This window comes from Antedon mediterranea, chromosome 2 (assembly GCF_964355755.1).
Source record: "Antedon mediterranea chromosome 2, ecAntMedi1.1, whole genome shotgun sequence".
Classification (NCBI taxonomy): Eukaryota; Metazoa; Echinodermata; class Crinoidea; order Comatulida; family Antedonidae; genus Antedon; species Antedon mediterranea.
Genome location: NC_092671.1, coordinates 38,728,318 through 38,744,674, shown reverse-complemented (window position 1 = coordinate 38,744,674; position 16,357 = coordinate 38,728,318). Strand labels below are relative to the sequence as shown.

The 16,357-nt window shown below is 35.3% G+C and overlaps 3 protein-coding genes across 3 annotated transcripts in view; 1 reads left to right on the top strand and 2 right to left on the bottom strand.

Annotated features, from left to right (window-relative positions):
- Positions 1-3,005: 3,005 nt before the first annotated feature.
- LOC140039905 (putative malate dehydrogenase 1B) lies at positions 3,006-7,289 on the bottom strand. The gene is made up of 4 exons (XM_072085496.1): positions 7,135-7,289; positions 6,691-6,803; positions 5,344-6,439; positions 3,006-3,811 (listed from the first exon to the last, which is right to left on the bottom strand). The coding sequence occupies exons 1-4, from the start codon at positions 7,154-7,156 to the stop codon at positions 3,396-3,398; spliced, it is 1,647 nt and encodes a 548-aa protein (XP_071941597.1). The 5' UTR covers positions 7,157-7,289; the 3' UTR covers positions 3,006-3,395.
- Positions 7,290-7,575: 286 nt separating this feature from the next.
- Positions 7,576-10,334, top strand: LOC140041035 (MKI67 FHA domain-interacting nucleolar phosphoprotein-like). The gene is made up of 5 exons (XM_072087396.1): positions 7,576-7,723; positions 8,298-8,426; positions 8,595-8,703; positions 8,815-9,041; positions 9,398-10,334. Exons 1-5 carry the CDS (start codon positions 7,646-7,648, stop codon positions 9,704-9,706), a joined length of 852 nt encoding a protein of 283 aa, XP_071943497.1. The 5' UTR covers positions 7,576-7,645; the 3' UTR covers positions 9,707-10,334.
- Positions 10,240-16,357, bottom strand: part of LOC140041034 (uncharacterized) — a 31,919-nt gene continuing 25,801 nt past the window's right edge. Inside the window, exon 9 of the mRNA XM_072087395.1 lies at positions 10,240-14,692. Coding sequence (XP_071943496.1) covers positions 13,016-14,692 — 1,677 coding nt within the window. The 3' untranslated portion in view covers positions 10,240-13,015. The remainder of the gene's footprint in view (positions 14,693-16,357) is intronic.

The following is a 16,357-nucleotide window of genomic DNA, read 5'->3' as shown; positions in this document are numbered from 1 at the left end:
AATTTATTCGGCAATTATTTTCGTATTAGAAAAACATAAATTATGTCTCCACTTATATAGGCCTACACAATCAGCCTATTTAAAATATACGCTTTTTAAAATAATTTTACTCATGTGTTGTGCTTTCATACTTTTATAACTATTTTAAATAATCTAAAGTATAGCAAATCATACGATTATGTATATTTTTTGATTTTTTATATTTCTGACGTCACGGAAAGTCTGTGCGTCGTTCGCTCCGATGCCCCAGCATCATAACCGCGTGGCAGCAGCGACGACGAATATTGAAATAAAATATTTGCTAGATTGAAATTGTTAATTGAACGGTGCTTTAATTCCCACACATACCATTATATAACATGTCTATAGTGTCTCGTAATTTTTCAATTCATTTTTTCTCAATCCTTCTTGAATACAAACGATGTAGATTGATCTGTGATTGGCTAGCAAGATCAAGTGTGATCCACAGTATCAACTTGAAGAGAATTGATTTAAGAAATGTGTGAAATATTTGAAATATGTCAGTTTAGGAGTGAAAATCTGAGTATTTTCATCGAGTACTTTATGATATCTGTAATAGGTCTTACACTTAAATTGTTTGTTCTTGAATATCATATAACAGGTTCGGATATAGTGGGGGATCGTGACGTCACCAAGAACATTTTGTCAAGTCTCCGATTCATGAAGTGTAAAGGAAAATCTAAAGCTATGTCTACAATATCAAACCACAAAGTTTGGTAGTGATATTCCCAAATATGGTAGTGCTATATGGTGTGACATCATCGTGTCCATATATGGGCACATCACTTTTTTTTTGTCACATAAAGTGTGATAGTGAGATGAGCTTAAAACTGTTAGGTTAAATTATAGGTTTACGCGCGCTCGCAATCTGTATTTGGGAAATCTTTCGCGTCCCCCTGACATGTTCGCTTTCGTCATCATTACAATTTTATTCTCGGAAAAAAAATTGTGTAAATTGAAGTTAGGTCTAATAAAATGAATATATAGAACCAATTTTCATACCATTTTACGGACTAAACAGATTTTATTTAAATTTTGGAAAATATGGGTAATAAATAGTAAACCAATCAATGATAACGAGTTTCTTATTATCTGTCTGTTTCCAGCAATCATATAAAATTATCCCACTGCGCTCATAATGATAGATCGCTTACGTATCTAGGTTTTATAAGTACCGTTGATTGGTTGAAAGGCTACTATGTACCTTTATTTATTTTGTAGGTTTGAAATAAAGATTAAATATGTTTCATTGAAAAGATTATTAAAGTTTTACGTTTTATTTGATAGCGATATTTAATATTGGTCGAAAATAACGTTAGTGTACCACGTAAAGAGTGTGCATCAGAGTTGAGCAACGGAAGTGTGTGACGAGTGTGTGACAAGTGTATGACGAGTGTGTGACAAGTGTATGACGAGTGTGTGACAAGTGTATGACGAGTGTGTGACAAGTGTATGACGAGTGTGTGACAAGTGTATAACGAGTGTGTGACAAGTGTATAACGAGTGTGTGACAAGTGTATAACGAGTGTGTGACAAGTGTATGACGAGTGTGTGACAAGTGTATGACGAGTGTGTGACAAGTGTATGACGAGTGTGACGAATGTAACGAGTGTGACCCAATATGCGTTTGGGTATGTTTATATGCAGATACTTGTACAACTTATAAAGACCGGTGTGTGCACACCGAACAATTTACGCGCGAAGCTTCACGCGACTCTCTTTCGTTTGAACGCCGCCTGACGCGCGCGTGTCGCTTCTCGTGTGACGTGTTTATTCAGAGCGCACCATGCCAACCTTTAGTTTATCCTTTGCGTTCAACAGGATGACCGAGATCTGTCGAGTAAAACGTGAATGCCCGACTGCCACTTTACCAAACTACATCAGGTTGTTGATTAGTAGTTTTTGATGGTATCTATTGTTTCATAAAATAATCAATACGTAAGAAGTGACGAAATGCTGGCATACCATTCTCATTCGCTTCATCCTATATCGACGTTCTGTCTACGTTAATTTGGCGCCGCCGTTTATCATGTAACGTTCTAATCGTAATTGATGCGAATGCTCATCGATCGATTTCCTAGTTTAATCAGCGTTTTTCAATCAAAGTTGTTGCATGCTTCGTCATGCCCCGCTTCAGCTGGTCCAAGTTAACATCCAACACTTGATATTTTGAAAGGTAAAGATTTCGGACTTGTAAACATGCGTGCGAATGGATACTGGGTGTACTACGTAATCGAAGAAACTGCGCGCAGACCTAAATGTAGGTCTGAGTAATAATTGACGAATATTTAATAATTTCTCTAAATTTGATAAGGGGAGATTTCGATTATTAGTGTTATTATGACCAGGGAACTAGATACGTCATGGTAAATTAATTGCGCATGCGTAGACATTTTGGACGTGCTCTTCCTCACGAGTCGATTGAAAAAAAGAATACTTATTGTAATTGTACTATTGGTGAATAAATGAACTTGATTACTCGACGACAGTTTTTACGGATTTTGTTCGGCGAAGAAACGTCACAATATGCATAGTCGTACTCCGTAGCAAATTGAGATGCTCAATGCTAATTAATACGGTACAACAAAAAACCTTGCGCACGCACAATTACAGGTTTGTGAAGAACCTTCGTGTGCCAATGACAAATGGATTTGGCTTAGTATAAAACTCTATAATAACAATTCAATGGTATGAACTGAGATTTCGCGAAGGCTGAGGTCCGCCGCCAATGACAATGTCGGCAGTATCTCCCTGAAGCGAGTCGACCAATGACAAGCCACTGTTCGAATAATCCATCGCTTGTGATTGGTCAAATCAATTACGTTGCGTCACGTCCTTGTGTTGCGTCGCTTGTGGGAACCAAGCTTACTTACGTATTCTAGCGGGAGTTTAAAATTCATTGAACTTATTCCACAATGTTACTGTACATATTTATAAACATAATGAGATGTGCTGGATATTCCCAATGATTTTATTATAAACTATTTTATAAATGGCCGTTGAATAACCCACACGAGATCCACAAAAAAAGAAAGTAACAAAAACTACACTAAAAACTAACAGATATTAGAAGGGCATGGAGAAATAATATCTTAATCCCAAAATACAGTGTTTTCAATCAATGTTATTCATTATGCACTGTTTAAGCATGCATGCAAAAAAACAGTTTTCATAGTTTTCCACAATTGGTATTTATCAGTCGCAACCAAATTACGGTAATAAAATTAAATCTAGTAAGTCTCCTGATGATCTTGTGTTAATAGAATTAAAACTGGACAATTGCAAGACACATGGTGTGCTATATACACAAATTTATTTAACTTATTACATCATCCCATGGATGAATACTTCTGCACTCATACAATAGCTAATATCTAGTCTTCACTTATTGGTTCTGTAGGTAATTTTTCACTATTAGCTTTTGTCCCGTCTTTGCTATCTGGCTCGGCCTCTTCAACAATTCTTGACAGCGGACCAGTACGATCAATATTGACATCTGCAGTCTCAGCCGCGACACTTTCAGGATTTTCCTCCGTGACAGGTTTCGATTCACTGGTCTCTGTGGTGCCAAACACTTGAGGTTCACCAGTATTCACTGGTGATGGTGCTGGAGTGTTGGTATGTGAAGGTGGAAATATGACTTCTTTCTCGGAAATTAGTTCTTTTGCGATACTCTCTAGAGTCCGTTTGTCGTCATCGTTGATATCAAGATCTTGGACAACTTCGTAACTGCCTTTGTGGAACTTGACAGGAAGAGAGAATATGATGTCAGACGGAAGATCATACCAACCTAGAGGAGAAAAATGAAAATAAGGAGAAAAATGAAAATAAGAAGAAAAATGAAAATAAGGATCATGAAACAATCACACAAATCAAGAATGGATCTTAAGCTCTGTCTACACTATCCAACTTTATGTAACAAAAAAAGTGTGATGTGCCCAAATATAGTAGTTACATGACATCATCATGTCCATATATGGGCACATCACATAAAGTTTGATAGTGTAGACAGAGCTTAAGATTGCCTAACATCAAGGACAGATGTAATAATAAATAAATTTGTGTATATACAGTAGCACAGCATGTGTCTTGCAATTGTCCAGTTTTAATTCTATTAACACACTATCATCAGGGGCCCGTTCGGACGGGACTGAAACTACCGTGTACTTCCAACTGTGAGGTCGCGTGTGGCAATTAACTTACGCCTCTGGCTATAAAAAATTAAAAAACCATCTGGACGAAAAATCCACCAACTTTACTGGTTATTTCAATCCCATTCCAATTACACGCTGCCTCGGGGTATAATTAATCAAGCGTTAACGGGGTCATGTCAAATCGCGACCTCAAATAAGCTTTCTGATTGTTTAACAATTATTGTTTAAAATGTTCTTTTTCGTTAATGCGAATGTATATCTATTGTTTTGTAAAATTATATATAAATAATCAACTCGTTGGTTTTTTTCCGGTGACCTGAACTTGCGAATCGGTGGCTTATAATGTACATGTAACGGCAGGGAGTTCTGTATTGTGGTAGCCTGGTGTCTGTGAATTACCACATCAACCGTTCGGCTCGCACGATTTAAAGAGGGGTACAGTGCGTGTTAAATGGAATTTTTACAACAATAGTTCGGCTCGCACGATGAATACACATGGTGATTTTTACAAGAGGGGTACAGTGCGTGTACATTAAAGGGAATTTTCACAACAATAGTTCGGCTCGCACGATAAATACACGTGGTCAACAAACAACATACGTTAGCAGGATTTTCGATCATTATTTATTTAAAAAGTAAATTGTATTCGATGTACAGTATTATAAATATATAGGTCTGGTTGTCGATTGAAAAATAATAATTGAACAATTCGCGCGCGAAACGACATGCAATATCCAGTTGAATTTGTCAACACGCCATGTCAATTGATATGGGTCGACGCACAGAGGGCGCTTTTTGACCTAAGAATTCCGATCTTAATTGGTTTCGTGTCAGCTTACCGGTACTTTGTTTATTCGTACGAACGTCGTATGGGTTTTACCCCAAGGGTAAAAACCAAATAAACGTATATTTCAATCGCCGTACGAACACGGTCTTACTAGATTTAATAAAGCCTTGTCTACACTATCAAACTGTATGTGACAAAAAAATATGATGTGCCCATATATGGACATGATGATGTCATATCACTACCATATTTGGGTACATCACTACCATATTTGGGCACATCACACTTTTTTGTCACATGAAGTTTGATAATGTAGACAGAGCATTACTGATATAATTTGTCTGCGCTTGTTTGCACAATTACATAACAAAAATAAAATACCTTCTGAAAAGACACCTAACGATAACATTGTTCCATTCTCCGAACCATTCCACCAATCTCTCAAGACACCAATAACTGCAGAAGCTGCTGAAAGCATGGCACAATGTCCAATAGTCTTTGTAAGAGTACTTTCATGGTTTTTTATGCTGTCAAAGAATTCAGTAGACAGCCATTTGTCATCATGAACCATTTCTTTGACAGGTCTTGAGTACCAATCAGGTCCTACTATCGCTCCGTCATACTGATGTACAGATGCTTTATTGACGTCAGTCAGACTGGTTCCACTAATATTTCCCCAGGTAATTAAGTCTACAACGAATGCCGAGTTGACATTTAGCTTCCTTGCAATCGCTGCCTTGGCTCTGTTCTCAAGTAACCGCGCCATAGCCACAATGTTTTGTCGAGCCACTGCTGGCGCTGTGGTTCCGAGCATGTAGGCATTGAAATTTAAAGGACCATCACCAGCAATTAACACCTTGACATCATTGGCAGCGATAGCGTTCAGGGTCCTGCCATATTCTCTGAACAGATTACCATTTAATTTTAACCAATCTTCACGAGATTCTTCTGGTTTAAGGGAAGAGCCATCTAAGAAGACAACAGCACTGACACCGTCAAACGCTTCCTTGACGTCACTTGTGATGGTGAGTTTTCTCAAAAGTGTACAAGCCAGATCTTGTGCCTCCATTTCAAGACCTTTAATTGCACCACTGTCTTTGTCATCTACCAATAAAGTCAAATTTATTTCTGTGGTTGTCCCAAAGACATCACCTCTTGCGATTTCATACACCATGTAGTAAGCCATGGGTTTAGAAGCATTCGTGATACAAACTTTCAATGGATTACTAAGGCTCTTTAGATATTCATCCTCCTGAATGGTCGTAATCTTTGTACACAGATTTTCTTCACTAACTTTATTCATATCTAAGCTTTTCATGTCTGATTTAATGCCGTAGTAACCGTGAGCATATTCTTGGAATTCATTACAACCACCTATCAGAACTCCCTTGCCGCCTCGGTCAATAAGCTCTCTCCAAACAATAGGAGACTTTTTATGGCACCAACCATTCTTGCTGCATGTGGTATTTAACCATTCCTTAAAAACAAAAAAGAAGACATTTATTAAATAATTAGGCCTAATAATAGTAATGATGATACCAAACAAAACACAGATGCCATGCAAATTGTTTCATTATTAATATAATGTTAAAGTAAAAACAGATATGATTAATCAAAAATAAAAAAACACCAAGTAAATATAAGTCTACTTATCATAATATACAAAAAGTATTAAAGTAAGAATAGATAAATTAAATAAAAAATAAGAATGGTCTTTGTTTTACTAACCTCCCATTCTCCAGATGTTTTCACGATCTTATGTATCTTAAAGTCAGCTAGATTTGTTTGGAGATTATCTGCCAATAATTCAGTCTTGGCATAATACGGACAATCCGCATGACCTAAAAAATAATCAGTTTCCATTTATTGATTGTATTATTTTTTACATTCTCTTTACAATTTCGAGTGTTGTAATTTGTTTGTATACAATTCAATTCTTCATAGCCTAGGCATATTATCGTTTACATATTAGGTAGGCTAGGCATAGGCCTACATCCAGGTTAAAGTAGGCTCCTAGGCTTATTAATTTCCTAGCTGCTGCTCGGCCTCAGTCTGGGCCTACCTACTCTAGGCTAGGCCTCCAAGCCTAGCCTATCTTTATATCATATATCTGCGGGCTTTATAAACAGATTGTGAAATTTAAATTAAAGAAGAGTAAATAAAGGCACAAACCTGCAATTACAAACTTAGCCATTATGGCCAATTAAAGCATTGTTCATTTAGTTGTTTTATCTACAATAAAACTATAAATCTTGTTCATTTCTCTGTACGTGTTTGTGTGAAACACAACCAATCAATCAATTAAAAAATCACACTGTGATCCAATCCTCACACACTTTATTTGTGTACATCGGTTTCCTATAGCAACCGCGATGTATGTTTTTAAAGTTCACATAAAATTAATTTTAAAAATGTTGTAACAACCATTATTTTCGTAATAAAAAAATTCAACACTATAAAATTATTTTAAATGTATGATTACAAGTATTTTAATTCAAATCCTGAATTAGGAATTATTAATTATAAGCATGGTTTACAAAGGTTAAAGGTTATAAAATGAAAGTACACATTTTCATCTTGGTGGCGCGCATGCGCATCATCCGCCTCTCTCAAAATGTACATGTGTGATTCGTTTTTTGTCGTCTGCGCTTGATAAAAAGTTAGATAAAAACAAATTTATAAGATGGAAGGTCAACATATTGCTCTTAATAGTGAAATGCAAAAGGAGTTCGAAGAAAAAGTGAAGCAGTTAAAACCAAGGGTATATCATTTTCAGTGTTTTAATTGGTTTTTAAAATCTTTTTAGTTAGGCCTAGCTAGGCCTAGCCTAGCTAGGCCCGGCGGCGGGCAGGTTAGACTTTCAAGTTCTATCCATCCGGTATGTTTCGGCCCGGGATGTTTCGCTCCAAGACGCTTCGGCCCAGAACGATTCGTTTTTTTATTAAATGCCTTAATAATTTTTTTGTAAGGTACATTTTGACCCTTACTAGGAGGTCTAGCCTACTGTAATGACTAAATTTTTTAAAAGGGATTTGAACAACAATTATGATTTTAATTAATTCAATATTATTATTAAATGAATGAAAAAATGATTGATTTTGAATTTACTACAAAAAAAAGTGAGGCCTGGGAGGGCACATTGAACAAAGTTTCTCATTTTTAGAGTTTAACAGTTTATAAATTAATTTTCAGTAATACTGAGTTTTTATTTTAAAGTTTCTAGTAGGCCCATACCTATAATAAATACTATTTATAAAAACTAAAATATATTTCTTACTTTCTTTCGATACTATCGTCACCATTCTTCGTATCATCACCATATTTTTTGTTGTTAGAGCACGAATATTGAACCAGGTGTTTTGTACGTTGGACACATTCCTCATGGATTTTTCGAGCCACAAATGCGCCACTTCTTTTCACAATTTGGCACAGTTACAAGATTGAAACTCAGTAGGTCAACAAAGGTTAGTATCAGTTGTTGTTAAACCAGTCATGATTCCCAAATTAACGCACTTGACCTTAATAATAGTGCATTGATTTACGATAATTCAAAGGGTCTTACAGGCTCCATATTTTGTTCTTTTTAATGACTTTCTGAACATAACTATATTTTGTTTTTACTATTTCATTAGAGTGGACGCTCTAAAGGCTATGGATTTGTAGAGTTTGAGTTTGACGAGGTAGCAAAGATTGCAGCTGAAACCATGAACAACTACCTCACTTACAACAAACTATTAAAATGTGAGTACTTGTATGTACAATATTTAAATTGAAAACAATTATTTTCAACTTATGTAGCATTGGTTTGTGGTACAGGACAAAAAAAACCATAATATTATTTTTCTATTACAGGTCATGTCATCGCAAAAGAAAAGATACACCCAGACATGTTTAAAGGCTGTGACCGGCGCTTCTTCAATCCTTCTGTTATAAAAAGAAAAGCAATTTCAAAACACAACAGTGCCCTCACTGCTGATGGAAGCAGAGTACTTAAGCTGCTGACAAAAAGAGCAAAGCAAAGTAAACGAAGACAGAAGAAAATAGCGAAAGCTGGAATAGATTATGAATTTGATGGTTGTGTAAGTAACAAGTTTAGGCAGGGGGTTTACCCATTCAGCCCCTGTTATTGTGGACAGATGAACTGGCACTGTTTGGTGGCAGCACTCGACGCAAACAGACTTTTAGGGGAAAAGAAAGTTAAGTGTCGTCCACACCTGTGCGCGATTCAGCCCAGTAGGCTGTATGTCACAGGTTGTTACCCCATTTACGTCTTAAATAGTTTGTGAAATTGGTAAAATAACTAAAGAACCAAAACAGTGTTGTATGTAACCACAGCCATCTTTAAAACAAATGCACATTTTTTTTTTAACATTACACAATAATATCTTACTTACATTTTTATAGATGCTCTAAATTTCTTGTTTTTTATCTACAGAGTGAGCAATGGGAAAAGCTGAAGAATTCCGGGTTACTTTCTATTGAAAAGAGTAAAGAAACAAATAAAACACCAAAAACGAGGCAATCAAAAAGTGGAGAAACTATGAAAGAATTTCTAGCATCCGCTCCAGTAACCCCAGACGATGAAATCAGTTTCAAAACGACGGACCTACCTGATGATGACGCAAAAGACGAGTGTATTGCAACGAAGGGGAGCGGGAAAAACAAGAAATCTGTGAAAAAGGGATCATCAAAAGTATTACAAAAAGTTCAAGCAAAATTGATGAAGAAAAAAAATAAAAAATAAAGAGGACTATAAATGAAATAAAGTTGGTTTTGTGAAGAACAAGAGCTTCTGTAAACTAAACAGTATCTAGCTGTTGGACAGAATGTTTGATCAATTCTTATATTCAATACCATTAATATTACATTTTTAATTTACAGTGTATATTGCATAAAATAAATTAGAAAAATGCATGAATTCAGATTTGAGTTTTTTAAATTATGAAGCCATTGAACCTGACAGAGGGCAGCAGATTGTTTTGCAGACTGTACATGAAAATTAAAAAAAATTAAATTTTAAATCATTCGTACCTCCCGGTTTCTTATGGAAAATAATAATTCCCTCTATTTGTAAGCTAAGCTACACGGCAAATAAGTGTCCATTGTTTACGTACCTGCATGTGCCTTGACAATTTTTGGAAACAACTTTAGCTTTTATGATAAAAAGTCAACTTTTCTGATGGTATCTGATTTGGCCTACTGATAAAAGTGGGCCTATAAAACTTCTCCACGTTTCTTATTTGTATATATAACACATAATACCGCTTTTACAATTCAATTTTGTTGTTTTAATGTCTTTAGAAGGTACCTTCTATTGCTGGTTAGATTTTAAGAAAAAGAAATCCTGCCAGAAATTCATGCACATTCCTTGATTAAATGCTACAATATTAGTACAATGAATTTGTTGCTTAAACACTAACTACACAAATACTATAGAGGGTGGAAACACTTGATTATTTACATTTCAACATTTAGGCTGCAAGTTTTAGTCTAAAAAATCAGTTTCATTTTTAGAAACCCGCATAAAAAGCACATACAGTAGTACATGAAGATTGTTTTTACCAGTGGAATAAGGTGCATACATATTATACCAATATTTAACAGTGCCTTAATTACTAGCAGTCTGACAAAAAAAGGTGACCCGTCTTCGAACCAAGTTTAAAGACTCCAGAAAGTATTTTTAGAATGCTAAACCACAATTCTTTAGCAATTTTAAAATCCAATAATTAATGACAGTACCTACTACAAATATTTAGCCCCAAGAAGTTTTAATATTGTGAGTGTGTAAATGGAGATGCAAGTGTGTTTAGCACCATCATTTAAGCTGTCTACACTATCAAACTAGTTTGATCAACTGACCGACATAGTGAGCTGTAGATTCGCATTGCACGCGACAAAAAAGTGCGATGTTCCCAAATATGGTAGTGGTATGACATCATTTCCATATATATGCACATCAAATTTTTTGTTCACATAAAGTTTGATAGTGTGGACAGGGCTTTATATTTCAGCAATTTAATAGTTAAAAGGTAAACAAATTTAGAAATCAAAATCAACTTTTATAATGCTGATATGTGTACCTCTATCTTCCAATTTTTATATATTCAAAATATTAATAAAATAAAATAAGGTACCCATCTTATCGTCTACTTACATCTGTAAGCATTTTATAAAATACTGATTCACTAAACTTGTAAAAAATAGGGAATAATTAAAAGTACACCTCTCATTCCAAACACACTCTCTTAAAAATATATAATACAACATTTACATAATTTTATCGTTTGAGAAGAAACAATACTTAAACAATCATTTCATGATGTATAAACATAGAATTTACAATTTGTAGCAATTCTTGGCACTGTATCTACATTAGTAGCCAGTATCATAGGAAAATTCTAGATACAGTGTCATACATATATCATACATGTATCACATAGGCCTAACTTTAAAATAATGGTCAAGCTAAAACATTACATATTGTTATATGGAAAGTAGTTGAGGCAGAACCTTTTCACAATTTTAGTTACAGTGGAATGACTCAACCACTACCAGTTGTAGCTTAGCCATCTCTATGTTCAAAGTCAATATACAGCATATATACATACATCGTAATCATGAATTATTATAATTGATAATATTGTAATTAATTGTGTAAATGAGCTGTTTTTGTACACTCGCATTTTGCACCCAAGTGTGTTTATTATCTTTGTGGTGGTAAGGGCGATGTTTAAAATCCTTTTAAGTATAATAATATATCTAAACAAATACTGTTAATTGTAAAAGTTGCAATTCCACGTTTACAATAAATGGGTTGTTAATAAATAATATATATTATGTGTTTAAAAAACCCTGATTTTAATTATCGTTACCTGTATTTCATTATGATACAATCAAGGTTTAAGTCAATTAAAGGGGATGTACCTCTGATTCAAATCATTTCTAACATAAAAAAATCAAAACATCAGAATTGGGATAGGAGTAATCAAATTCAAAAAAATGTATTTAAAATTAAATTACTGTACTAACTAGGGTATTTACTTCCAATTCCATCAATCATTTTACATCCATGATCTATGTCTTATTCAGAAATAATTTATACATTAAACAACATAATTTAATTTATATATTGTAGCATCACGGTCATCCTCAAATTTAATTCATTCGCAATTTTTACTTGAAAATGTAAAATTCAAGATTTATTTTCTTTCTCAAGGAACATGAATTATTCACATTCCAAAAATAGACAAAATCAAAATAATGAATGATTTTTATATATAAAAACGGATATAAAAAAACATTGTAAACTAATCAAACGCATTATGTTATTATACACAAGGATCAAAGACCTAATTTAAATACAATAACAATGGTATTTCCAATTTCCTAATCTGTTTCAGTCTGCACTTTTCAAACTGCTCGAACTCAATGTTTCATCAATTTCCTGCGATACAACAAATGGAACAGATGGAAGTGTCCACGCCCATAAACATAATGCAACATTTTAACATTTAATTTAGAAGGTCTATTGTAATTTTATAGGCAAGAAATGCACATTATTCTAAGTATACAGGCCATTTTAACGACTGACCACCAAGGAACAAGATTATTTGATATATTGTCGGTCGTTGTCTGGACCTAGAAACCATAAACCATGTCATTGTAGGAAGCGAGGAAGTATGTCCCATAATGAATTGAAATGACCTAGTTAGGTCGTCGCAGGTCATCATCGTTGCATGGTCACTTGTTGTTTTTAATTTTTGTAGAATAGTCTGCCGACTCACAAATCCTTTCAATGTCATCAGCTTACGCTCGATTCCCACTAGAACATATCTGTCGCTTGTGATTGGTTAACTCACTTGCGTTTCACCTATGTCGCTGCAACACGTTGCAAGCTCTATGGTATTGTATTCATAGCTAAATCGCCTTAACAACCAAGTTCATTTAATTTTCAACAAGTTTTTTTTCCAGCATACACATTTCCAAAAGCATTCAAATGTGATCACATACACTGAATAATCAGGTTTACAACAGGCTACACCATTCATTTTATTTACAAACAGGACACTTTATATTTTCCAATGTTACTTATTAGAGGATCACAAGCCCTACTGTCATTGGTCAGTAGTGGTTCGCTACTCTCCGATGATTCTGATTGGCCACCACTTGCCTCTCCGAGGCGATTGTAAGGTACTTTGCTAACTCCGCCGCTCGTATTACTGCTTTGCGAGTGCAACTTATCTTGTTGGTCAATCTGACAAAATTGTCCGTTTGGCACACGACTTGACGGATGCATTTCATGCGAGTTGTACAGAAGCGGTGGCATCATTTTTTGATTAGCGTTCTCAGACTCCATGTCGTGCACCGCCATTTTACTTTGCTTTATGCGGAATGGTGTAGCCTTACGCTTACCGTTGTCATGACGAGCAGCATAACACCGCAGAGCTCTGTCCAAATCGAGCGAATATCGCTGCTCATCTTTATTGGCTAATTGCGCATCTGAATACGAGAGGATACGATCTTCGTGGCTCAAAGCTGTTCCATTCTCGTTGTCCGCTTGCAAATTGCCATTACTGTCGTGCTCTCCGGTAATAGGACTGACCGACGGTAGTGACCCGGTATTTGGACAACGAGTTAAGCTGTTGCCATTGGTAGCAACTCTGACTGGATGACAGCGTCCATTTGTCATGTCTAGTTTTGCGATTCCTGTTTGAATTTTGGTTGTTGGACCTGATCCTGGTACATAAACCGCTACTAGCTTTTTCTTTGTGCCATTTTGAACTTGCGGAACTACGGGTAAATACGAAGGGCGCGGTTTGGGGCTTCCATGAATAATTTCCTCGGGTTCATCAGTGCTATTATCCATTGAAACAGGACTGTTTCTGAACGATCTTGAAGGAGTATTTGATGCAGAGTTCATACCATTGGCAACAGAAGCACCTTCATTGGTGTGCTCATGGGGTCTTGCTTGGGCGCACTGTTGCTGCTCTCTGTGTTTGTTTGTATCAGACTTACCAGACTGGCTCAAGGGCCTAGCTTGATTAATCGTCATATTTTCTGGAAGAATATTACCAGTTCGGTAAAATTGCTGTCGCGGTCTGTTACTGCAGTTGTATCCCGTATTGTCGTACATATCTGATGTCTGCGCTGTATTTACATCTGAATGACTTGGAGAGATACTTTCGCTGTAGCTGAACATTTCGGCAAGCGCCTCGTTTCCTCCGACCCGAGGCGCGTATTTCAAATCAGTTGTAAACCTTTCAATGCTTTCATCGGAATGATGAAGATTTTTTGGATCGGGTTGGGAAAAAGTAAAATCCATGAGATTAATGTCCGAATGAGTGGATATCGTCGTGCTGCAGGTTTCCGGCGAGAAAGCTTGACGCTCATTTTTCTCTAGAGGTACAGATCGTGAACCAGATGATACGTCAGCTTCCTCGGACACTGACTGCGTTACACCTGGCACACGACTGGAAGGCATTTCTCTACGTACAATTTGTCCATTTGGCCGGATCTTTACAGCGGAATCCGTACTGTCCATAGAAGATTGTGAACCACCATTCCTGACAATGTCAGTCTGTGTTGGGTTGACTGTTGAGTGAACCACTTTATTTTTATCCCACATCACCATAAGCTCAATTATACGCTCTTCAATACAAAGAGCTGTCAGCCTCGCCTCCGCATCATGATCCCAACTATCATCCATTATTTCTTTCAGTGAACGTAGTGCCTGAAAATAGATAATATTTATAAATTCAATAATCATCCAAAAAACTAGTTTAAGCTTTAAGCTTTATTAAACAGCCTTATAAAGATATAATAATTCATGGTTTATGTACCTACTAATGGTATACCTGCCAACTTTTTCAGTTGCCCAATGCATGAGACATTAAATAAAAAAAATTATACATAGTGCCCCCTATTTTATTATAACTTAAAACAATCGCGACATACGCCCTATATGTTTAATTTGTCGACGTATTGAGTAGGCTTTCCTGTACTACATCAACCATAAAATAGAAATAAACATAGGGCTAATTATGCTCAAATTAATTAAATAATGTGCAGTCCAAAGCCATTTCCTCCAAAATAAGCAAGTTAATTTCAAAATAATGTTTTTTCTGAATATTTTTAATGGATGCTTGAGAAATAGCCACGTATGAGCGAGGCATAAAAAAACGGCCCTCATGCACAGAATCACGCATTATGTGTGAAATTTGGGAGGTATATAATGGTGTATACAGAGTTAATTACTAGCACTAATACACCTATGAATATTCAATTTTATATATGTAGGCCCTACAGTGACAAACCACAAAAAGGAAGTACATATCTTTCATATTGATTATTCATAATATAATATTGTTATTATGGGAACCATGGGTGATCTTATACCCCTTTCTTATACACTCCTACTGTAGCAAAACTTTAGGGTTTACACACATTAAAGCGTCAGCTCCATCCAGTTTTACACGTGGTAAAGTGAAAACATACTATGTCCAAGCAAAACCTATTTCATTTTGAAAAAATAAAATAATTCCGATGAGAATTATGGATAATTTACTACAAATATAGAACATAGCAGCAATTTGTGTGCATTTAACATTTGTTCCGAAAATTCTACTTTGATTGAAACTTTAAATATTGAAATTGATGAATAGTCTTGCGTCATTAAGTGAGAAAGATTGATTGTACTAGTCACACATAGACGTTAAACACAAGATGGATTATTAACAATTCATTCTGGTGTAACTTATTATTCAAGACACTTCTCAATCGTCAAGAAAATGGATGAATGAGATGTTATAATATCTACAATTTCACGATTTATTTTTCTTAAACCTATCAACACAATCAGCCACCACTGTAAGTTTAAAATTCCTCATGACTGTACTTAACATAAATTAATATTAATGTTAAATTAGGATATCAATAATATTTTAAAGATACTTTGATATATATCTGATACAAAGGGCACTGATCCTAAAGCCTGTTTAGCCCCGCCTAAATCTGCTCCTGACACCATTGATGAATTGTTTAAAATATATACTAATGTATATACACCTAATGACATGAATGTTAATGTTAATGTTAATGATCTATTCTTAATGAACTAGTGGATAGTACCAGCTAAATGGAACATTGCGCCATTCAATTCAATTTAGATGTGCTTAATTTAAAGGTGTTCTTAGTGAGCCGCTGTGATGCCTAAAGCCATCTCTTCATATGTACGACTTCACTTTAATAATAATCAATATCGCATTCTTAGATTTCTTCCTATCGTTGTCTTAAATGTTAATATATTGTATAAAAACACCTGCTAGAAATTTATAAGAAAAATTAAATAAAAATTGCATTTGTAATAAAAATGTAGGCGGGAGTAAAAACAAGGAAA

Excerpts from the sequence above, each read along its gene's own strand:
- LOC140039905 (XM_072085496.1), bottom strand. The coding sequence starts at position 7,156 with ATGGCTAAGTTTGTAATTGCAG. Across the intron at positions 6,804-7,134 it reads GGCTAAGTTTGTAATTGCAG|GTCATGCGGATTGTCCGTAT; the intron begins GTTTGTGCCTTT and ends ATTATTTTTTAG. Across the intron at positions 3,812-5,343 it reads GTTAGGTGTCTTTTCAGAAG|GTTGGTATGATCTTCCGTCT; the intron begins GTATTTTATTTT and ends TTTCTCCTCTAG.
- LOC140041035 (XM_072087396.1), top strand. The coding sequence starts at position 7,646 with ATGGAAGGTCAACATATTGCTCTTAATAGTGAAATGCAAAAGGAGTTC. Across the intron at positions 8,427-8,594 it reads AACTCAGTAGGTCAACAAAG|AGTGGACGCTCTAAAGGCTA; the intron begins GTTAGTATCAGT and ends CTATTTCATTAG. Across the intron at positions 9,042-9,397 it reads ATTATGAATTTGATGGTTGT|AGTGAGCAATGGGAAAAGCT; the intron begins GTAAGTAACAAG and ends TTTTATCTACAG.